This window comes from Theropithecus gelada, chromosome 17, assembly GCF_003255815.1.
Source record: "Theropithecus gelada isolate Dixy chromosome 17, Tgel_1.0, whole genome shotgun sequence".
Taxonomy (NCBI): domain Eukaryota; kingdom Metazoa; phylum Chordata; class Mammalia; order Primates; family Cercopithecidae; genus Theropithecus; species Theropithecus gelada.
This window is the reverse complement of record NC_037685.1, coordinates 91378119-91404022: the sequence shown is the minus strand read 5'-3', so window position 1 is coordinate 91404022 and position 25904 is coordinate 91378119. Positions and strand designations below refer to the sequence as shown.

The 25904-nt window shown below is 35.5% G+C and overlaps 1 protein-coding gene across 3 annotated transcripts in view; it reads right to left on the bottom strand.

Moving 5' to 3' along the window:
• Positions 1 to 25904, bottom strand: part of TDRD3 (tudor domain containing 3) — a 201819-nt gene that overhangs the window by 5773 nt on the left and 170142 nt on the right. For all 3 annotated transcript variants that reach the window (XM_025364720.1, XM_025364719.1, XM_025364721.1), the window contains exon 13: positions 1068 to 1193. In XM_025364720.1, coding sequence (XP_025220505.1) covers positions 1077 to 1193 — 117 coding nt within the window. In that variant the 3' untranslated portion in view covers positions 1068 to 1076. The remainder of the gene's footprint in view (positions 1 to 1067; positions 1194 to 25904) is intronic.

Below are 25904 nucleotides of genomic sequence, written 5' to 3'. Positions count from 1 at the left end.
TCAGCCTCCCGAGTAGCTGGGACTACAGGCGCCCACCACCTCGCCCGGCTAGTTTTTTGTATTTTTTAGTAGAGATGGGGTTTCACTGGGTTAGCCAGGATGGTCTCGATCTCCTGACCTCGTGATCCGCCCGTCTCGGCCTCCCAAAGTGCTGGGATTACAGGCTTGAGCCACCGCGCCCGGCCTGTTCTGTCTTATACAACACAAAGTTGCTGAAGTCCTTACATATTCTTTTGTTTCTGCTTAAAAACAGACATGGGCACTAAATAACAAACCACTTATTCCATGCCATAAGAAAAATATCTAGAGTCAAGAAGTAGCTCTTCTGTGACACTATGGGCAGTAGGTCAGGACTGTTTACTTGATGACCTTGCATTAGGCACACAAAAAAAGCCAGTGATAAAAAGAAAAAGGTGCTACGTTGGCTTGCTATAGTAATTCAGAAGTCAATTAGCATTGGACTTCCACTCGAGGCAGACTACTGTTATATGAGAAGCTGAGGGTTAGAACAGATGAAAAAAAATTCTTCACTTAGGATGGCAGAACTAATTTTTAACCAGTGAAGGAACTCTGGGGAAGCTAAAGACATATCACATTCTAGGACAGTACTGCCTAGCAGAAATATCACAAGACATATGTAATTTAAAATTTTCTAGTAGCCACATTAAAAGGCATGGTGGCTCACTCCTGTAATCCCAGCACTTTGGGAGGTCAAGGCAGGTGGATCACCTGAGGTCAGGAGTTCAAGACCAGCCTGGCCAACATGGTGAAACCCCATTTCTACTAAAAATACCAAAAAAAAAAAAAAAAAAAAGCTGGGCATGGTGGTGGATGCCTGTAATCCCAGTTACTCAGGAAGCTGAGGCAGGAGAATCGCTTGAACCCAGGAGGCAGAGGTTGCAGTGAACCAAGATCATGCCACTGCACTCACGCCACTGCCCACGCCAGCCTGGGCAACAAGACTGAAACTTCGTCTCAAAGAAAAAAAAATCACTCATTGGACTTATATGCTTAACATGAATTGCATCTTTCTTTATATGAAAACCACTTCACAATGTTAAGTTTACCTTTTCGTATTAGTTCCGAGCCCGGGGTGGCTGGTAAAATTGTTGAGTTGGCCGAGTGGATCTTCTTGGCTGGCCATCACCTCCCCTACGGAACTCCAGAGTTTGGTCGTAGGTGCCTTCTTCCTCCTATTTGCAAAGAGTAGTGATTTTACATGTTCAAAATGGCTCCAAGTTTCTTAAGTAAAAAAAATTTTATGGTCCCTATTTTAATATCTCTCTTAAGCTGCCCCAGAATTCACACATGTCAACTTTTACAACAGAGGGAGGCAAGGGGAAGGAAAAAAAAAAAAAGAAAGAAAGAAAAGAAAAAGTAAAAACTCTTTTGATCCTTGGTAATAGAAAAACGTCGTTTATAGTGGTAAGATTAGAACTGCATTTTATTCTAGAAAAGGAAACTATTTCCAAATAATAGCAAGATCATCTCATCAAATGGCTTGACACAATGCGGTAAAAACATACAGAAAAGCAAGCATTATAATAACGATTTTCTTGAATATTTGGGCTTCTAAATGTTTCTAGGTATTTATTATGGAAAAGGGTTTCGGTAGAATAAAGAAAAGCGGTTGAAGAGCCAAAGAATGTTCACCAGCTGTCTGTCCCCATCTGATGAAATCTCCAACACTGTTAAGAACCTTACATCTAGAGACAGAAAAAAATAGTGGTTTGGAATAGGGGAGGAATACAATTTACATATAAAGAAAGCTTCATGCAAGATAGAGAGATCACTACAGTAAGACTCAAACTATTTTATTTGCTTTCTTACTGAGTGGGTATATCTACCAGCTCAAGGAGTAGCATAGGGAAATTAGGATAAGCAGATTAAATAGCAGAAACAGTATGGTTAATTATAATATTTGAAAAGGACTTAGAAGCAACAAAATATAGCCAAAGCCACACTGGTTTCTTACTGAGTGCTGCCACCCTGTTATTTTAGTGTTTTTGAATTAACACAGCTATGAAGTATGTGCCCTATGAAAGAGAGAAAAAATTAGCTCTCAGTTTTGTTTATGAAAAAGAAAGCATCGATTTCACTAAGTAGGCAGTTTAAATTACAACTGAATTATCAGAGCACAATAATTTGCATGATTTTGGAAATTAATCCTATTTTTTTCTCTTCCTTACTTATCTTTGAATCTTCTTTCTAAAAATATTGCTTTCCTTTGAACTTATTAAAAACATAGAAAAGTAAATGAAAAGACTGAGTTCTAGTCTTTAAATTTTTATAGATCGAATTACTGCAATTTTACCTAATGGAAACAAAGATGGCAAGATAATTTGGTCAAATCCTATTATTTAGCAATGATTTTAAAATTGGGCATGAACATAATTCTCATTTTAGACATCCTCCACAATATTCTTTAAAAAAAAATAAGAACTATTATTTCCACTTTATATAAAGAATACTGAGGCTTGGGAAAGCTTTGTGACTTTGCCTTAATACTTTTAAGACAGTAGTATCTTTGGGTTTTGCATTCTAACACTGCTGTTTAAATCTTTAAGTCTCAGTCTGCATGTTAAAGAAATAAGCCAATAGCCAAAAATTAATGATCATCCTGAGGGGCCTATCATCACTGAAAGAAAAGAATGCAGAAATCTGACAATATATCTGGTATAATTAAATAACTGCCTTTTAGAGATCAACTTCCAGATGAGTTTTCCTTTCCCTATATCCCTTTCATTAACAATCAATCTCAAAATGGTTAGAAGCATCAGATATTATATCTGTAATTTAGCAAAGCAATTAAAATGCAGTGAGAAAAATATAAAAATATTCAGGAAAGAAGTTATTTTTTATTATTCTAGTCAGTGTTCTGAATGATTTTCAAGTATTATAGCTAAATGTGAAAAGTAGCTATTTTAAGACAAATGACAACATTTGAAACTCTGCATATTAACTGAAAACTATGAAAATATATTTGGTACTGTAGGAGATGAAGTAATTATTTCAGGAATGAGAATGAAATACTATTTTTCTCCACACTTGGCTGCAGAACTGGCTGGAGAACATCTAAAAATCTGTATTTTATTAAAAAAATACACAGAGATAGGACACTGTATTTGCTGAGAGAGTGATCTGGATTTACATAATAAAATGGCAATGCTATTTGAAAATCTATCTCTATCTATTGTGTTTAAAGAATTCATGAACTGAACTAACCAGATCCAAGTAAATGGTTTTATAGAGATGACCAACCATGAGATTTCTTTCACATAACTCATAACTTGATGTCTTTAATCTGTCTATATAAAGTAGAAGCCAAAAAAAGGTAAAAAAGATACCAACAGTTTGGTTTTCAGTTACAGTATTGTCAGAGGCACAATCTGTGCTTTTTAACTTTTAAAATATTCGTCCTGCACAGCTGTTGAGAGCAAATCTGGTTACCCACAACAATTACTTCTTATAGTCTATGGCTAGTAGTTTTTGGCACAGAATGGGTACTTCTTTCCTCTTTATATAACACACAGCTTGATTTAATAGATCAGTTTATTTTCAGTCATCTTTGAATGAAATTTGTACTTTATTCCTCTTCAAGCCTATCTTCTTCCTTTAGGTCTCAGTACTCTCTAACAGATTTACGACTCAAAAAAATAATTTTAATTTCATAGTTTACAAACATTTTTTTATATTATTATTATTATACTTTAAGTTCTAGGGTACATGTGCATAACGTGCAGGTTTGTTACATATGTATACTTGTGCCATGTTGGTGTGCTGCCCCATCAACTCGTCAGCACCCATCAACTCGTCATTTACATCAGGTATAACTCCCAATGCAATCCCTCCCCCCTCCCCCGTCCCCATGATAGGCCCCGGTGTGTGATGTTCCCCTTCCCGAGTCCAAGTGATCTCATTGTTCAGTTCCCACCTATGAGTGAGAACATGCAGTGTTTGGTTTTCTGTTCTTGTGATAGTTTGCTAAGAATGATGGTTTCCAGCTGCATCCATGTCCCTACAAAGGACACAAACTCATCCTTTTTTATGGCTGCATAGTATTCCATGGTGTATATGTGCCACATTTTCTTAATCCAGTCTGTCACTGATGGACATCTGGGTTGATTCCAAGTCTTTGCTATTGTGAATAGTGCCGCAATAAACATACGTGCGCATGTGTCTTTATAGCAGCATGATTTATAATCCTTTGGGTATATACCCAGTAATGGGATGGCTGGGTCATATGGTACATCTAGTTCTAGATCCTTGAGGAATCGCCATACTGATCACGCTACCTGACTTCAAACTATACTACAAGGCTACAGTAACCAAAACGGCATGGTACGGGTACCAAAACAGAGATATAGACCAATGGAACAGAACAGAGTCCTCAGAAATAATACCACACATCTACAGCCATCTGATCTTTGACAAACCTGAGAAAAACAAGAAATGGGGAAAGGATTCCCTATTTAATAAATGGTGCTGGGAAAATTGGCTAGCCATAAGTAGAAAGCTGAAACTGGATCCTTTCCTTACTCCTTATACGAAAATTAATTCAAGATGGATTAGAGACTTAAAGGTTAGACCTAATACCATAAAAACCCTAGAAGAAAACCTAGGTAGTACCATTCAGGACATAGGCATGGGCAAAGACTTCATGTCTAAAACACCAAAAGCAACGACAGCAAAAGCCAAAATTGACAAATGGGATCTCATTAAACTAAAGAGCTTCTGCACAGCAAAAGAAACTACCATCAGAGTGAACAGGCAACCTACAGAATGGGAGAAAATTTTTGCAATCTACTCATCTGACAAAGGGCTAATATCCAGAACCTACAAAGAACTCAAATAAATTTACAAGAAAAAAACAAACAACCCCATCAAAAAGTGGGCAAAGGATATGAACAGACATTTCTCAAAAGAAGACATTCATACAGCCAACAGACACATGAAAAAATGCTCATCATCACTGGCCATCAGAGAAATGCAAATCAAAACCACAATGAGATACCATCTCACACCAGTTAGAATGGCAATCATTAAAAAGTCAGGAAACAACAGGTGCTGGAGAGGATGTGGAGAAATAGGAACACTTTTACACTGTTGGTGGGATTGTAAACAAGTTTACAAACATTTTTTTAAAAATGTGACACTACATTATAGCTGGCACAGTTCTGGAAGGCTATCTAATCCATCCTTCTAGATTTGACAGATAATCTATAAACCAAGAGAGGTGAAGTGATTTCCCCAAGTCACAGAACTAATTAGAGAAAGAGTCCAAACCAGGGCCATTTTCTTTCTGACTCACAGGCAAGGTTCTTTACAAGATCTGCAAGAATTTTTGCAAACCAGAACTGTCCAATGTTATCTTCGCCTAAAATTCTGAGATTCAGAACCATTTTATTGGGACTCAGATTTCTGCACCAGAAAATTTAAAAAAATCTACGTGTAAGCTAGAAGCCCCCGCTTCAAGTTGTCCCGTCTTGACCAAACCAATGTATTTCTTAAATGTATTTGACTGAAGTCTCACATCTCCCTAAAATAAATAAAACCAAGCTGCACCCTGACCACCCTGGGCACATTGTTCTCAGGACCTCCTAAGGGCTGTGTCATAGGCCATGGTCACTCATATTTGACTCAGAATAAATCTCTTCAAATATTAAAAAAAGACTTTTGCTTACCTCAGCCATGTTATCACATAGGTTTTATAAAATTAAATAACTAATATTCAATATGAGCTCTTTTATTCTAATATTTACTAGTTTATTGTTCCTTCTTAATGAAAAGATACTAAAATGCAATAATCATTGACACCAAACATAAATGAAGTGGTATTTTGAAAACAACAAAAGACAAAAACCACTGCAAAAAGGAGATACACAACTTCATTTATAATGTCCGTTTGACAAGTTACAACTGTGTTTTTCCTGCATATCATCTTCAATCTCTCATTACTGTATACTGTATCTGGAGTGGGAACACAGACAAACTACATATTCCCCATTTATAAATGAGCCATGTTATAAAAGTTCATCATAAATTGGTCACCTGGAACACACTTCAGTAGGAGGTATGAAACACACTTAAATAGAAGTCAGGTTCTCTGTTCCACAAATAGTAAGGTGAAATGCAGCTAAGCATACAAACCAGTGCTTTAAGGAAGGAGTTCTCAAGTGAGAGCTATTCTGCCTCCTGGGGATATTAGGCAATGCCTAGAAGGAGTTGTTATTCCCTCTAATGGGTAGAGGCGAATGATGCTGCTAAATATCCTACAATGCACAGGACAGCCCACACAACAAAAAATTATCCAGTCCTAATGCCAGCAGTGCTGAAGTTGAGAAACCTTAGGCTAGGCAAATGACCCTTCCTACTCCTAAGTATCAGAGCAGCCTGGAAAAGAATTCTAACCTTCAGGAAGTTCGGGTTTGGAAATCTGGGACATTTCTTCCTCTGCTTCTACCCCGAAAATGTAAATGCTGACCGAACTCTCTATGGAAATTTTGGCGGGGGTGGGGGGCGGGCGCTCTATTTGCTGAGAATACTTAAATACTTACCTCTGCTCCAGCTATAGGTTCATTTTTACTTAATGAATCGCCTTGCCTTTTTTTAAAAAAACTGATACGGAGTCGTGCTCTGTCACCCAGGCTGGAGTGCAATGGCGCAATCTTGGCTCAAGGCAACCTCCGCCTTCCAGGTTCAAGCAATTCTCCCCCCTCAGCCTCCTGAGCAGCTGGGATTACAGGAACCAGCCATCATGCCCAGCTAATTTTTGTATTTTTGTAGAGACGGGGTTTCACCATGTTGTTCAGGCTGGTCTTGAACTCCTGACCTCAGATGATCCACCCACCTTGGCTTCTCAAAGTGCTGGGATTACAAGTGTGAGCCACCACGCCTAGTCCATTTTATGTTATATTACTATTCCTTCAGCATTTTCCCAAGTCATAACTTTGTGAAGAGCCAGTGATAGATTATTTGGTTGGTGGAGGTGGGAAATGGGAATGACAATTATTCTCTTCATTGAAAAAATAAAAATAAAAACTTGGAAAAACTTAATACTGTCACCTAATAGCAACGTTATGTGTAATGTAATAAAATTTAATTTGTTTCTTTTAACAGAATTTGTAGTCACAATACATAAGTCAATGCACTCTGCAATAGTCCTTGAAATTGAGGGTATTTTGAACCATGAAATGTTAATGAGTACATATCTCCTTCAGTGATTCATACATGAACCACTTATTCTATGAATTTCCAAGCCACCTTTTGCCTGAGGTGTTTAGCTTATGTTTATGGAAGTGTAAACTAATTTTCATATAAAACTTAAGCAGTCATCATAAAGACAAATCTGCTTTCCCAAAACATGTAATGGACTTTAAAACTTAAAATACCTTTACATACAAGTCTATTTGTAGATTAACTATACTAATATTCTTCCATATTCGAGTAGCTAAAAATTGAAAGCTGAATCAGCTCTTCTATTCTTTTCTTTTTTCTTTGAGACTGAGTCTTGCTCCGTCACCCAGGCTGGAGTGCGGTGGCGCAATCCTGGCTCGCTGCAACCTCTACCTCCCAGGTTCAAGCTATTCTGCCTCAGCCTCCCGAGTAGCTGGACTTACAGGCACACACCACCGAGCCCAGATAATTTTTTTGTATTTTCAGTAGAGACGGGGTTTCACCATGTTAGCCAGGCTGGTCTTGAACTCCTGATCTCAAGTGATCCACACACCTTGGCTTCTCAAAGTGCTGGGATTCCAGGCATGAGCCACTGTGCCCAGCCTTAGCTCTTATTTTCTATGAAGATTACAGATAACCTTGGTGCCCATGGGAGTCATGTATTATTATCAATACTGAACTTTACCAATTATCCTTGTTTAAAAAAAGTTCCACTTTAATATTTGTAGTTCTACTACAAAAAACAAACAAACAAAAAAACAAAACCCGGGTCCATAGTATCCTGGAACCACAGATTATAAAACAAGAAGATTTTGTAAAGAACAGCTAGTCAAACTGAGAGGCTATCACTTGCTCAAGTAACTAGTGCCACTACTTGGGCTAGAACACAGGTCTGACTCACAAGCCTGACTGCCCCTCACTGTGGTACCTAGTAATGACGGTAAGGAATACAGGTATCATAAATCTCAGAACTGTAGGGGAACTGGAGATCAATCTAATAGAGCAGATTTATATTTTTTTATTATTTATTTTGAGGATAAATTCAGCACTCTTGTTTCAAATGAAATCTTATGTAGAATTCCTATATAAAATATATGGGCCCAGGTTAAAGTGGGTGTTTTATACATTTGTGAGCAGTGCCCCCTTCGCTTTCTCTTCCTCAATTTCTTCAACCTCTGTAGCCCTCAAGCCATAGAAATTAAAAACCCAACCTAGTTCAACCTTTGCGACTCACTGAAAACCAATTGGGTGGAGTGACTTGATTAATAAAATGAGCTGGTGGAAGAGCCAGAACTGGGAAGCAGGCCTCTGGCTCTGAGTTCAGAGCCTTTCTCCCTTTGCCTTCTATCACAGAGAAAATTTAAACCCTATACTTGACTCCTATAAATTAAATGTCTCATTTTATAATAAAAATTCACTTCATATATCTAAATGGAAAAAAACCCTCAAGTTTCATAAACATATGAGAAAATGATTATGATATATAACCAAGTATAGTAAATTTTATAACAGATTAATTTATCTTGGTTTCTGAAGCTTTGAGTAAAACAATTCCCCTTTAGAAGAAAATATATTGGAGAATTATAGTCTCCCATCCCCCCAGAGCAGCTCTAAGATAATCTCTTTTTATGTACCTCATCCAGCATATTTTATTTAAACCAAAACATTTTATGGCAGAAGAGAAAAAAATGCTAAATTAAGACAAAAGAAAAATCAGATCCAAAACCTTATTACTAAACAACTGTTTCAAAATGCATGGCTGACACAACATAATATTTTCATTCCAGTATCATACAAAATTTCAGGAGGACTGTGGGACCTCCCATTGTGGTTCTAATCTTTTTCTTTAAATACTATATTTTCTAAAGTTATATTAAAATTGTTTATGATTCTACAAGATATCATGAAATCATGTGAATACCCAACTCAAGGGTTTTATTATAAGCTCTGCCTAGTAAAGCACTATCTAAACAAGACATCTAAACTTTAACATAAATGAAAAACTAATTTTTAAATGACAGTAGAAGCAAATACAGTACTATTCATCACTGTCCTTCCTCTAACATCACTAAGATCTATACATTAATATAATGTAAACAAGCTATTTTTGGCAGGGTAAGCACTTGTGAAAATTCAATGGAACATCAAAAAGCTGCATCCATATTTTAATGAGAATATAGTACAAAAAAGATAATAGAAGTCACCCTTATTAAATTCCAAATGATAAAAGTTATGGATCCTCTTCCATTTGAAACACATGAGTTTACAACTTGAAACAGAAAATAAGGAATATGAATGCTTATTCCATTTTGTGCCTGACATTTTGCATGTTATCTTATTTAATCCTTATAATAAGGCTTTGAATTAATCTCACCATTTTATAGATGAAAAAACTAAGGCTCCTTAGCCCAAAGTTGTGTAAGTGGCCATGCCTCAGTGAGAGCCTTAGGCTGTACACTTGAAGTTCTTTTCATTGCATCATACAGTACATTTCTTGCTTCACATAGTTTTCCATCAGGAACTTTTTTCTAAAGTCAATGTTATTCCTGAATTTTCTCTGCTTTATTGAGGTATACACACACAGGAATCATATATATTTAAGATGTACAACTTGATGTTTTGACATATGTATACACCGTGAAATAATCACAATCAAGGTTAACATACCCCTCACCTCACAGTTTCCATTTTCTTTCTTCTTTCTCCGTTTTTGTGGAAAAGAACACAAGATCTACCTTGTTAGCTAATTTCAAACCTACAATACACCACTATTAATTGTAGTCACCATTTTATACATTAAATCTTCAGAACCCATTCATCTGGCATAACTGGATCTTTGTAATTTTTGACCAACATCTCCTCATTTCCCTCACCCTCTGCTCCTGGCAACCACCATCCTACTCTGTTTCTATGACTTTGACTATTTTAGATTCCACATATAAGTGCGATCATGTAGTATGTGTCTTTCTGTGTCTGGCTTATTTAGCACAATATCCTCAAGTTCTATGGTTAATTTTAACTAAATGGATGGCTTCAGCCCTGAAGCTATAAACATCATGGAATGGTTATTGTCTTTGTTGAAATAGTTAAGTACAAGGATGAATATATAATTTTTAAAAATGTGTACCTCTCTGAAACCCATTGCTAAAGGTTAAATAGATTCCAAAAGCTTGTCCAGAAATCAGAGTAGGGAACATATTTCTGCTCCAAAAGGTGTCAGTTGGCTCAAAGATTTCCTTGAAAGATATTATATCACAGCATTGGCATGTAAGAGCTCAACCTCTTAAGTCAGATCTGAGTCTGGGTTTAGATCCTACCACATCATAGGCATGTTAACTTTTCTACATCTTAGTTTTCTCATATAGATTATAGTAATGACCTCAGAGGTTTAGCAGGATAATTCTATGAGAAATAACTAAAAAGAGCTTCACAAATAGGCAATCACTGTTGGCTATTAGTCTCAATCAAATAACTCTAAGCTAATAAAATATACTTCTATTCAAAACACATGAGTTTGTTTACCCACTTCAATTAAATTAAATAGACTGATAGATTTTGCTGAAAATCAGGAACTGAGCTTGTTTTAAGTGTATTCTTCAAATTGCTTTCAGCAGGAAAAAAAAAAAAAAAGCAAAAATGCCTTTGGAAAAAAATGAAAGAGCCAAGGCAAGAAGAAAGGTTCTTGCCACCAGCTTAACTTTTATTTCTTCAGAGGTTCAAAAACTATTCACAAAAACTAATAATTTCATATAATTCATTTTGTTGTTACCATTTTTTTTGTTTTGTTTTGGGGAGAGGCAGGTGGCCTCTTTTTCTTCTTTTTTAATGTATAAAGAAAAAAGGGCAAATAGAACAAAAGGAGGAAAGAAATTAGCAAAGGAGCATTACTGAAAATGATCAATCAAAAGTTATAGACACTATAAAATCTGAGTATTTTAAGATAAAGCAAACAATAAATTAACATGATTAACTTCTTTGAACATCCTGCCGTTAGCCTACACCCTTAAAATTTTAAGATATCCCATAAAAAGAAACCAATTAGAAACAATATTTTAAAGGTAGAAGTACAGCAATTATGATTAATAATGAAAAATGCATATGCCTATCTATGCCTATTGATATGTTTTCAGGTCAATGCCTGTAAATTATTTTTACAAAAGCAACTACTTTCCCAAATATGCTAACTGAGTATGTTTTAGAATATTTTATGGTTAATACATATGAGCACTAATCACAAGTGGTTAACTATTTCACTCTCTCATAGTTTATGTCATTTTTACATCTGAAATTGGTAGGTTAATATAAGGTGAGTTAACAAATTCTTTCTCTGAGAGCAATGATTATATCATAATGCCAGAATGCTTTTAATCCTAAAACAGGCCAACATATTTTATATATGTGACTGGCCAACAATACAGACAGATACAGTATGCCATGGAGACCTATAACACAGATTTTTAAAAATCAGAAAAAAAGGGCCAGGTGCAGTAATCTCAGCACTTTGGGAGGTTGAAGTGGGCAGATTATGAGGTCAAGAGATCAAGACCATCCTGGCCAACATGGTGAAACACCATTTCTACTGAAAATACAAAAATTAGCTAGGCATGGTGGCACGCGCCTGTAGTCCCTGCTACTTGGGAGGCTGAGGCAGGAGAATCGCTTTAACCCCGGAGGTGGAGGTTGCAGTGAGCCGAGACTGCACCACTGCACTCCAGCCTGGCGACAGAACGAGACTCTGTCTTAAAAAAAAAAAACCTTTATGTCAAATTGATAAAATACAGGCCAGATCAATGCCACAAAAGAGTACTAAAACTTGGAGTGGTAGGAGAGATAAGAAATGTTTGATATAATTGTAAGAAAAAATTTTTATACCAAATGATACAAAAATAGTTGTTTGCTGATGTTTTCACCCTCTTAATGAGAGTTAAGAAATATAAAAATGACAGGAAATGAAAAATTTAAGCCTTAAAGCAGGTAGGGCCCAATGTAACAAACATCATTATCACATTTAACTCCCTATTCATGTCCAACAACCCATAGTTTATTATTTCTCTTCAGTGAAATATAAAGAAAACTATGGTTTACAAACCTTTATATATTATCAGGCTGAGTACTAAAGTTATAGTTTCAGAAATGTGAGGTACTCCAGGAGTCACTGATCTGATCTTCCCTTTAGCACAAAATTCATCCATGGCATTCACACAAATGGTAGCTCTGCCTCTTGCAAATAACTCAGGTGAAGGGAGCTGAGGCCTCCTCCGGCAGCCAACTCCATTCCTTTGCGTCCTTCACTAGAAAGTGCAAATCTAAACATCTGGAACTACTATTTTTTTTTTTTTTTTTTTTTAGACAGAGTTTCGATCTTATTGCCCAGGCTGGAGTGCGATGGCACAATCTCAGCTCACTGCAACCTCTGCCTCCTGGGTTCAAGTGATTCTCCTGCCTCAGCCTCCCGAGTAGTTGGGATTACAGGCATGCGCCACCATGCTGGCTAAGTTTTTGTATTTTTTAGTAGAGACGGGGTTTCTCCATGTTGGTCAGGCTGGTATCAAACTCCTGACCTCAGGTGATCTGCCCACCTCAGGCATGAGCCACTGTACTCGGCCTCTGGAACTTCTATTTACATTTTCTTAAGTCTGTGTCCTTTGCTATATGAAAGATATTATTTAAAAATAAATATTCTACTTCTCCTTATTCTATTACTAAGAATTCTTGGTCAAATACCGTTATTTCCAGAATCTCCATCATCTTGATCATCTTTTCCTTTATACATTTTCGTAGTTACCATTCTGCATAACCTAGTACTAAGAATAACATTCCCAGTATGGCTTACTTGGAACACAATGCTATTATTTCTCATGAAGGTACTCTAATAGGCAATATATACATCTATTAGGCAATCTGATATCTAATCTTGCTTTAATATTTTTAGTAGGTACTCAATTACTGGTCACTCATATTGTGCTTGCCATCAAATGAAATCCTTACAATCTATTCCCAGATATATTTTATTCTACATTTGTAGGTAATTATTTTCCCAACCTAAATACAAAGTTTTAAATTTAAGTGTATAAAGTCCATGTGCTAATGAAAGATATTACTTTGGCACAGTATATTGGTATATTCTGAAATTAACTATGTAATATTACATCAGGTACTTCTAAAAAGTTATTTAGGTGACTTGTTAGCCTTTATTTTTACAGTCTGAGTGGAAGTTAGAAGAACACCATCTAAAAGGGTAGTATCTAAATGGGTAGTTGAAATGTACCTTAATCTTGAAGCAAGATCCTAGTGAATTTTAGAAGACAATAAAGATAGTCTCAGTGTAAGATTAAGCTCTTTTAGCAATGGAATAATAGGTTAAAAGAAATAGGTTGGTTTTTTTCCTACCCTATGTAAAATACTTTTATCACCTTGAGAAGTACCAGCTGATACCTCTAACCACTACATTTTCCATTCTCTACTTACAGTTTGTGAGAACTAAGATTGAATGAACTAAATGACACTCATCAGAACAATTTATCACATGCTGAGAAACAATTAATATGCTAAACATTTTTATAAACATTATTTCATTAAACTCATACAAAAATTCTCAAGTAAGTTTGTATAATTTACCTCCATTTACAGATAAAGTGAAGGTTCATGATCCATGGTGTCACCAAGTCCTAAACCTGACTATTAGCTCTGCAACTTACTAGCTCAAAGATTTTGAGCAAGTTACTTAACAGCTCTGAACCTATATTTGTAGTTTTCCTAGTGTATAAACATATTAATATTTGTTTTATAGAGATCCTATAGATATTAAATCAGTTAATGTACATCAAGAGTTATACATGGTGTTGAGCACACAATAAGTATTTCAATGGTAATCATGTTTTGAAACTCTAATCCTAACATTATCAACCATTTATACTACTTTACCTCAGTAAAGATAAAGTAGAGAATATATCATCTTGTTATCTAAATGCTGATTTTGCACAACATGCTTAAATGTATGAATTTTTGCTTCTATTGAGATTTCAAAATGTTCAACATATTAGTAATTAGCTTTATTTTAAAAAGAGTTATTCTCTTTCCAAGCTTAGAAAAACTTCTCAGTCATTTTTGATGGTAGTATGGTTGAAGGAAGAAAAAGTATCCCCAAGATTTTCTACAAGAACAGTGAGAGATGAACTTACTTCTGTTAACTTAGGTAAAGGAAAATTAGATGACATATATCACCTGATTCAACTAGGACTACTAGATATATTACATTTTAGTGTAATGATTCTATAGCTAGGTTTATTGAAATTTATAAACCGTATTTTAGTAACCTGTAATTCCACATCTGAAACATCTGAGATGTTCAACAGAAGTTGGGGGAACTGATACAATCGGCAGAGTAATTTGCTTATCATCTTACACAAAGGAAGAACATAATAAATGTATAATCATATCAAATATGTTATATTCTTTTCATTCAAGGATGAAGCTATTTCTCCTTTGCCATTCATCCATAGCTGAAACAGTGACAGTAAGAACAAGTTAGGAAAGCATGAAGTCTCAGTATTAGAGTCACATATTTTCTTGGGTTTTTCAAATAGTATTTTCCTGAAAAGTGTTAAGACAATCAACTTTTTAAAAATTCTAAGTTTATCCATAAGATTATTTAAATTGTGCCCCTTTGCTGTGCCCCTGCCCCCAATGTAAATTGTATATTAAAAAGTAGAGCAGATAGATCCTCCGGACTAAGAGAAAGGTACAGTGGAGTATCAATGATGATGTCTATATTGTAAAGCAATTTGTAAGATAGATTGAAGATTATTAATTAAGGCTCAAAGACAAATAAAAAAGACTAGGAAAGTTCAAGTTATTCTAACAGTGTTGATAAGCTACATTCTTCAGAGTATAAAATGCATAATACAATAGTCAATTCACTTTCATTATCTTTGAATCAGGGCATGACAGTCTTTTAAAAGCTGCTCTGAAGTGAGGAGGAAAAGCCTGTCCAGGGTTAAACACTAATTTATGCAAAACCCAGGTTATGACAAGAATCCTGTCAATGTCAACCAGCAAGTACACTGACAGCAGGACTGGCTGAAAAGCTTTGTGCCAGAGCTAAAATGGAAATCACTGATTTATGAAGGCTGTTACAAACTGTAGGATTTCAAAAGTGTGAAGAAAAATGGTTTTCATCAAGAAAAACTTAAAATCTTTGTAAATTTGCAACCAATATTGTTATCTTAAAGGAGCATGGTTCTTTCATTCTGTGAGAAAAACTAGTTTACTTTAAAAAGAGTTGTAGATTTTTATATTAAATATATATTTTAAGATTTCTAATAAAGAACCTCATTATATTAATAACATTGTGATATAGTTTGGCTCCACCAAAATCTTATCCCAAATTGTATTCCCCACATGTCAATGGAGGGACCTGATGGGAGGTGACTGGATCATGGGTCTGTTTCCCCCATGCTGTTGTCGTGATAGTGAGTGAGTTCTCGTGAGAGCTGATGGTTTTAAGTGTTTAGCAGTTCCCCTTTTTCGCTCTCTACTGCCACTTTGTGAAGAAGGTGCTTGCTTCTCCTTTGCCTTCTGCCTTGATTTTAAGTTTCCAGAGACCTCCCCAGCCATGCAGAACTCAGTCGATTAAACCTTTTTTTTTTTTTTTTTAAATAAATTACCCAGTCTCAGGTAGTATCTCTATAGCAGTGTAAGAATGAACTAATACAGATAATTGGTACCAGCAGGGTGGGGTACTGCTATAAAGATAACCTGAAAATGTGGAAGTGACTTTGGAACTGGATAACAGGCAGAGGATAGAACTGTTTGGAGGGCTCAAAAGAATACAGGAAGATGTGGGAAAGTTTGGAACTTCCTAGAGACTTGTTGAATGATGTTGACCAAAATGCTGATAGTGAATGATGATTTAGGGTATCTGGCGGAATAAATTTCTAAGCAGCAAAGCATTCAAGAGGTGACCTGGCTTATCCTGAAAGCATTCAGTAATATACATTCACAAAGATATGGTTTGAAATTGGAATTTATGTTTAAGAGGGAAGCACAGCATAAAGGTTTAGAAAATTTGCAGTGTGACCAGAGGGTAGAAAAGAAAAACCCATATGTAACAAATCTGCATGTTGTGCACATGTACCCTAGAACTTAAAAGTATAATAAAAAAGAAAAAAGAAAGAAAGAAAGAAAGAAAAACCCATTTTCTGGGGAAGAATTCAAGCCAGCTGCAGAAATTTGCATAAGTAACTTGTTAATAGCCAAGACAATGGGGAAAATGTCTCTAGGGCATTTCAGAGATCTTTGAGACAGCCCCTTCCATCACAGGCCCGAAGGCCTGGGAGGGAAAAATGCTTTGTGGATGGAGGGCCCTGCTGCTCTGTGCAGCCCCAGAATTTGGTGCCCTGCATCCCAGCCACCCCAGATCCAGCCATGGCTAAAAGAAGCCAAGATGCAACTTAGGCTGTGGCTTCAAAGGGTGCAAGACCCAAGCCTTAGCGGCTTCCATGTGGTGTTGGTCCTATAGGTGCACAGAAGATAGGAATTGAGCTTTGGGAGCCTCCACTTAGATTTCAGAGGATGTATGGGAAAGCCCGGATATTCAGGCAGAAGTCTGCTGCAGGGACAGAGCCCTCATGGAGAACCTCTACTAGGGCAATGCAGAGGGGAAATGTGGGGCTGGAGCCCCCACACAGAGTCCCCACTGGGGCACTGCCTAGTGAAGCTGTGAGAAAAGGGCCATCATCCTCCAGACCCCAGAACGGTAAATCCACCTATAGCTTGCACCTTGTGCTTGGAAAAGCCACAGGCACTCAACACCAGCCTGTGAAAGCAATCATAGGGGCTGTACCCTGCAGAGCCACAGGGGCGGAGCTGCTCAAGGCCTTCAGAGCCTACCCCTTGCATTAGTGTGTCCTGGATGTAAGACATGGAGTCAAAGGAGATTATTTTGGAGCTGGAAAATTTCATGAGTGCCCTGCCAGGTTTCAGACTTGCATGGGGCCTGTGGCTCCTTTGTTTTAGCTGATTTCTCTGATTTGGAATAGGACATTTACCCAATGCCTGTACCTCCATTATATCTTGAAAGTAACTAAGTTGCTTTTGATTTTACAGGCACAAAGGCAGAAGGGACTTACTTGCCTTGTCTCAGATGAGGCTTTTGACTTGGAATTTTAAGTTAATGCTGGAATGAGTTAAGACTTTGGGGAACTGTTGGGAAGGCACGATTGGTTTTGAAATATGAAAAGGATATGAGATTTGGGAGAACCCAGGGGCAAAAAGATATGGTTTGGCTCTGTGTCCCCACCTAAATCTCATCTCAAATTGTAATCCCCATATGTCGAGGGAAAGACCTGGCAGGATGTGACTGAATCATGGGGATGGTTTCCCCCATGCTGTTCTCATGACAGCGAGTGAGTTCTCAGGAGAACTGATGGTTTTAAAAGTGTTTGCAGTTCCTCATTCGCTCTCCTACCTGCTGCCTCGTGAAAAAGGTGCTTGTTTCTCCTTCACCTTTTACCATATTGTAAGTTTCCTGAGGCCTCCCCAGTTATGCAGAACTGTGAGTCAATTAAACCTCTTAAAATAAATAACCCAGTCTCAGGTAGTATCTTTATGCTGATAGCAGTGTGAGAACGGACTAATACACATTGAAACAGAAAAGAAAATTTTAACAGAAAAAAATAAAAGGAAAAGGAATTAGTCTGAAGAAAAGGGTGGTGCAAAGAAGCAGTTTGGGTTTACTTCCTAGAGAGGTAATTTGGAATGGATACTCAACTCCTGATCTGGAAATTTCAATCAGTGGCTGCTGCTGCAATTAAGGGTCAACAAGCATTACTTTCAGGAGGTGAACAATAAAAGAGACTGTTCTTTCCAAAGCCTTAAAGGAAAACAAGAGAAATAGAACCAACATTAATTAACAACCTGTGTGCCAAGCATTTCAATCATTCAATGACCTAACAAAATGTTTACTGAATAATTCTTATGTTCCTCACAATAATCCTGTGAGGTTACATGTTTTTATAGGTATTTGCCACCGAAGAAAACAAAACTAAAGTTAAAAAATCTTCTATATCTTTCCCAGGGTATGGTGGACTCTAAAATTCATGCTCTTTCCATTTTTCCCAGTGGATAGAGAGGCTAGAGAAGAGGATTAGACTGACCACATTGAACTCTTAAAGGTTTATATAAGTAGACCAAAAGGAAGTGCTTTCCATCTCGCATTTTAAACACATAATGAAATTAGTAAACAAAGTAGATATAATTTACATACTATAGTTCCTACTGTCAAACACAAATTATCCACAATACTTTCTACTCTCACTCAACAGAGAGAAAGAGCTATCCCAAAATGGCTGCAGAATCCATAAGCAGTTCCTATACTTAAATGAATTAATTTAAGTAAAAGAGCTTAGAATAATGTCTGCTACAAAGTTGAGTGTTCAATAGTTCAAAAAAATGAGCTATCACTATTACTTCACAAATGTAAAGTTTTATTTTTTATAATGCCAGATAACAACATAAACAGTTTTTCTTTTATTAGTTTGAGCCATTCAATTTGACTATTTTATCCCAATGAGTTAACCTAACACAAAATGCTAAACTAGCTCTTAATTGGCACTTTACAAAGTGATTTTATAATTCATCTGGATTACTTGACTAATGTAATACTAAAAAGAGACTACGAATCTTGTCATTAGCAAAATGTTCATTTTTCTTACAATGAAGAAAGGAACCCAGAGGCAACCTATTTGCTAAGACAAATCCTACCAGCTTATCAAATACAGTCATTGTTTTTATAAAATTCATGCAAGTTCCCTCTCTTCGTATCTATAGACATGGAGCATTAACTCCTCCAGGAACATGACTATTGAGAAGAAAAGTGTAATAAAGCACTAAAATTCACTAATACAAATATTTTCACACCCAATTCTTCACATTATTGCATGTTCCAAAATATTTATCCTCAAAGGCTTAGAAGAATACAAATAATTCTGTTCTGTATACTTTATTGGCAAGTTCCTAAATTTACCAAAGAATTTATCACTAGAATACATTTTTTAAATGGGATGTTCATCAATTTCATAATTTGATAAACCTCATAGGATTGTTTCTTCATTTAATGAGTGTTATAACATGTGGTGGCGTAAACTTTGAAACAGACTATTTTTCTAAGCTCTCTCTACTCTGAGTGACACACTATAAATTGTTTAGGTTCTTCTTTGAACATTTACCAATATTTTGGCATGGTACCAATTAGAAAGAGATCAAGTGTTCATGATGCAGGCATACTATTCAATGCCACAACAATATTATTATATGGTAGTTTACAAATTAATTATATTATCATAAGAGTATGTTCTTAATAGGATTACTTGGTTTCCTATTTGGATTTTGTTTTATAATTCACAGCTAGTAGTGGACAACACTTTATAACTTTCATGAAAAAAATACGATGAGCACTAAAAAATTTTTTTTCTCATTTAAAACTGTGCTCCGTGTTAGAAAAATCTCTTTCCATAAAATGGTCAATAATAGACAGATAAGTCAATAGGTTAAGCCTCATGAGATTAAACAAAAGTTTAAACAAAATTATTTTCTACCTTTTTTTCTTACTTTCCTTACTGAGATAAGCCCCCAAAGGACACATTTAGCAAATATCACAACTTTTTAAAGACTGATATATCTCACATTTGTCCACGTGCACATATATGTGCACACCAATACACACGTGTCTTAGAATGCTCAAGTATATAATTAACATTTCAATCTATTTAATGTATTAATCTCTGGCATAAAGATGAGCTCTAGAAGGCCTGAAACATTATCAATATTTTTAGGATTATATTAATGTTTCCAGCAGAAGCTAAAACCAGCTTTATAGGGCATTTTCAAATACTGAATTTTGCTGACATCCTAGGGCAATAATATAGTCACTATGATGACACAGATTTTCAAATGGCAGGTTCTTAATGAGAACCTCTACTGAAAATGGGCTGAGGGTTAACTGTTACTAAAATTTTCTTGCAGCTAGAAACTAATAATGATCTGTCACAACATGTTCCTATTTTAACTTTGTTTGCTTTTACTTTTTAAAAGTAAAATGTAATCCAAAATTACAGAACGTTTATGAAATTGAATACACATACCCAGAGACTTGACTCTAAAACGACCACTACCTTGAGTGTCTTCTTATTCAAGCTATAAATTGCTTTTATTCACTTATATATATTTCTCATTCAACCTTTGTAATGATCTTTTTAATCACAGCTGTATAATAGTTCATCCAGCAGATGAATGACAATTTACCATTCTCTTACTGTTGGATGCTTAGGTAGCTTCTGGTTTTTCACTATCATGATAATCCTACAATGATAATCTCCTAGTAATTAGCTTTCTTCTTCTACTATTTCCCTAGGAGAATATTAGCAACTATGGGAGTACTGGTTTAAAAGTTACGAACATTTTTAAGTGTCGGGAAAAAATAATCAAAAGGATCATACTAATTTTCAGCACCGTCAGCAATGTATAAGAGTACCCATAACACTTCATCCTTGCCAGCACAAGTATTATAATTTCATTTTTTCCACTAGTTGGTAAATTTAAAAGTGTATTTTACTGTCTCAATTTGCATTTCATTTCTACCATATTTTCCTCTAATTTTTAGTTACAAAAGATGACACTGCTACTTCAGCAAGAAACCGTACTGAGCATAAGTGAATGGTTCAAGGCTAAAAAAAACAAAATAAAAACAAAATATTTAATAATGTTAATCTAATCATGATATGAGTAATTGTTATTATGTTCCATGGTAATTAGGCATTAATGGCAAGCGGCTCATGTAAGTGGCTATTATTACTATTATTTACAGATAGACCAGCATTATTAGATCGTTGGAGAGGACTGGAACAAGTAGAGCGACAAGCTCTTCTTATGCCCTCATAAAAATCCCTTGATCAGAACCCAGGTGTGATCCAGAAGGCAAATTCTCTTTCTTCCTTACTTAGCTGCAAGCACCCTCTATAAACTGAGCACCCAATAAAGATAGAATTTCAAGTTTAGTTTAGCTGAGGGTGGGCTAGGACTTAATTTCTGAGAAGCTGAGGCAAATCAGATAATACTCAAAGCACTGACCAAACAGCCACCAATTCCTTCTCTTCTCTCTACTATACTCCTCAGATTAAGCTTTCAGTGAGACCTCTGAAGAACTTTTAACTCTGAACTATTTGCATTTCCTTTCCCATAGAGAAAATGAATGGACTAGAGGAACATTTATATAACCATTTTCCCAGTCAACTTTACTAACTAATGGAGCAGTGAGCTAAGAAACAGGATTCAAGGGACTTCCCTCTGCCAAAATCTTTCTCCTCAACATTGTCTGAATTTTCATGCATTAAAGATTATTTGATATTTCTAAGGAATATTAAAGAAGAAAGGTGAGAGTGGGAAGGTTAAGAAGGGGTCATAATAATCCACTCTCTATAGTGAAGATTAATTTAATCAACTGTGTTTTACATTCTTAGAATACTTGACGGTTAATCAGACAGAGGATAGAAATAATATTTCCAATATGAAGAGGAGATAGGGAGAAGCAAAAGGAGTTAAGTCATTCTGGCTTGCTTTAAAAAGGGATATTTGAGGACAATAGACTACAGAATAGGGGAGAAGAAGGCTAAGCCTATGATAATGGGAATTTATATTTCTATAGCTCTTGGGAGGTTATAGAGCACATTTACATAGCTCATTTAATTCTCACAACAATCCTGTACTGAAACTGGGACCCAGAGATATTAGGTAACTTACCCAAAGTCACATAGGTAGTAAGTGGCAGAGCCAGGACTGGAACCCAGGTCTTCTGACTCCTCCTGTGCATTTCCAGCTCCCCTGGAGCTGAAGCAGGGGCAAAAAGGGAGGTGGAAGTAATTTGCCCAAGACCAGCCTTGCCCTCTTCCCTTCTTTCAAAGGCCAAGCAGAGCAGATATTCACCTCAGAGATCCCTTTTCACCAAATCCTTTCAGGATAAAGCACAGTGTCTGAAAATGTTTTTCAGCCTTGGGTTCAAGAATGGTGAACAATGTCATGAGATTTTTTTGGTTATACTTTGCCATTTATGTGACATTCATTGGAACCTCAAAGCATAGTAATTCTCATTTCAGAATATAAAACATTTTTTATAATGAAAATTATTTAAAGCAGTTTGCTTAAAAATTTTGCTTAGCAGTTTCTGTCAAAACTTTGAAATTATTTTGAAAACTGCCTAAGAATCAAGACACTAAATCTACCTGTAGCCCGGTGACCACTTTTTTCCTATCTTAATCATGTTCTCTCAGTGATTATTTCATTAATATAAATATAGTCATTAGAATAGATAGGAAATTCACATATTCAGTCTTTTCATGACCACTTTAAATACTTTCAATAAACAGGAAAGTGTACCATCACCACCTTGAGATGTAAATTTTATATTTATAAATTATGCCTAAAATTTTTTAATGTAACCTTTAAGTTTCTATAACAAAATTTAGACTTTCTAGTCTCTAGTTTCTTAATTTTTCTTAAATGAATTATATACTTTAATAACCCATCTTAATTATTTATGTTTCCAATGAGTTTTAAACATATTTAATGAGAAATTTTATTTCCCTTGCTAATTTCTAAAGAATACAATATAAGTGGACTGGGCATATGATGAATGTTTTATCATTTCTAGATCTTTTTGTAGTAAGTTCCAATACAAGTCAGTCTCTAAAAGTCTTTCCATTTATGAGAACCACTACCAGTATGGCCAAGTACAAAGTAAGCATTTACAATAATCAGGGCATACAAAAGATCAACCAGGTATGTCAATGCATTTGTGCCCAAAGCTTTTAGAGGCTTTCTAAACTTTAAATAATGCTCTATTTATCCAGACTTCATTTGAGCACTAGTCCTGTCTGGGTTGGAAAATATGCAACCTATATAAGAGCCACATGACACCCATAAGATGAATAAAAAGGCAAACACTCACATAGAAAACAAAATAAAAGAGGAAAAGAATAAGGAGGAGGAGCTTAAAGAGAAAAAAGAGAAATGGAGAACAAAAGGGAAGAGAATAAACAGTTCACCTAAAATAGACTGAAAATTTAAAGTACCAACACTCTCAACCCCTTGATCTGTCTCCTTTTTCCATTTGCTTTAATACTTCAATTTCAGATTCTAAGAATCTAATCAAGTCTAACATTCTTTTGGGTACTGACGGTCAAATTCAGGATTTCCTAATAATAATATTTATATTATCTGATCACCTTAAGAGAAAAAAATGTATTAGTGTACATTCTCCACATTATTTTCAGCCTTATTAAGTCTTTTCAAGATAAGATGGTCACTAGTGTCCTAAGTCATTCATTAAGTGATACCAAAAAATGGTTACCAACACTTAAAATTACATGTCCTTAAATTTTACAATTTGAATCATACTGAACTAAAATTAAATTGACATCTAATACCTTGCTTTGTATAATAAACTATTTAATAATCATGACCAAGAGGGTTGACCCTAATTTCCTAATTATGCAATCTGGGAAAACTGAGCATAATCAGACATGATAAAACATGCCAATAAAAGCTTCTTAAAGTTAACAGAAGTTTTTGAAAAATCAATATTGGGTTTCCCATATTACTTCCTAAACTATCTCATTCATTTAACATGCTGTTATCATGTAAAACTGTAATCAAGACCTATGCCAGCAATGGTTCCCAGACTGGTATCATCTCAGTGTCATGGTAGCCTTAACAATATTAGATGTCTTCTGAAGGGAAGAAAACATACCTTCTACTTCTCGTATATCCTTTTAATCCCTTGAGCATATAGATCAATCTATTTTTCTAAAGTAGCTTTGGTACAAAAAGAACTCAAAGAATATTTGTTGAAAAGCTATCATATTAAACTGTCATGTACAAGCTTGATGTTTGAAGAAGGACTTTTCAGTAATAAAGGTGACCACCAGGAGTATATCATCATTCAACAAATAATTACTGATCTCCTTCCACTGTTTTAGCTAACAGCCCAGTTCATGTACTAACTTAAAATTCTGATACTATCAAGATTTAAAAGAGATGGCACTTATAGTATGCATCTATTGATTATTTATAGAGTTCCTTTGCATGAACTCACTTTCAGATCTCTCAAGTAAGCTCTGGAGTTTGATCTGAGAGTACCACAGCTCATCTGATTTATCAACTGGTATCAGGAAAGTAAGAACAGGAGATCAAAAGCAGTTAAGTACTAATAAGAGTTTGTTTTTTATAAGGTTCTGAATAACAAGCTTTTAATGAATTAATATACTATTCAAAGGCTTCAGAGACAACACAGTAGCCTGTTAGTAAAAGAGCAATATAAATGTTGATACAAAGTAGAAATTGTGGTCTTTTAGGAGGCCTCTTCTCCATTTAAAAATGTACACATACTCAATGGAATTTACTAGTTTTGACACTGTTTTCTTTTCTTCTTCTTCTTTTTTTTTTTTTTTAGAGATATCATCTTGCTTTGTTGACCAGGCTGGAGTGCTGTAGTATAGTCATAGCTCACTGCAAGCTTGAACTCCTGCGCTCAGGCAATCCCTCCCATCCTCCCATCTCAGACTCCTGAGTAGCTGGAACTGAGTACTTGGAATTACAGGTTCATACCACCTCATCTGGCTACTTTTTTATTTTATTTTTGTACAGTCAGGGTCTTGCTATGTTTGCCCAAGCTGGTCTCAAATGATCCTCCTGTCTCGGCCTCCCAAAGTGTTGGGATTGTAAGCGTGAGCCACCATGCCCAGCCCAACACTTTTTTTGATTTAGTAGTGAATGCTAGCTTAATGACAAAAAAAAAAAAAAAAAAAAAAAGAATTTCACATTTTGGCTTAGACTAGATTATTGTGGAATAACAAACACAAAACCCAAAGAAATGATAAAAATACCTCACTGCTGGGACATCTAAACTTCATGTAGGTTATCAGGTAATGATTACAAAAAAAAGACAGCAATATTACAAAAGCTATAATGAGAGTCTTCATAAATAACAATTTCTGAAAGTGAATACATAAAAGTTTCCAGAATTAGTTAAAAGATCAATGAGTTGTATGTAATTATATGTAAAATAAAACCTTTATTTGTATGCAATAAAATAGTATTACTAATGGCACAAGTACTTAAAAAGGACAAAATTTCAGGAAAATATTTTGTCTTCTACTCACAGAAAGGAAGAGGCTTGGAATGTGATTGAGGAGAAATTACTGTTTATGTATTTAATCTCTATTTATAACATAAAAATATCATATTATTAGAGATTTGGAAATTCTAAAACAATGTATTCCAGAGATAAATCTTTACCTATGTTATGGATGGGACATTTGAAAACCAGAAAGACAAAAAAAAGTTAAGATGGTTTCCAAGTATTTCCTGTAGACATTCTATAATAGGTTCTATACAGGAAAAAAAAAAAAATTCCATGAGAAAATGACTTTGTGAAACACATACATTATCTCTCTCTCTCGGAGATTTAAAATACATATTAACTTGTTATTGACTCAAAGAAGTCCTGTAATCAAAAAATGTACTTAAATTTTTTTAATCTAAATTTTCCAAATTTCTTTAACCATGAAGTGGAACTAATGTCCTCAGAACATACTTTAGAAAACCCCAAGCGAGGTGGACGAGGCAAGAATAATTATGTATAAAAAAACAAACAAACAAACTTTTGTATTCTTATC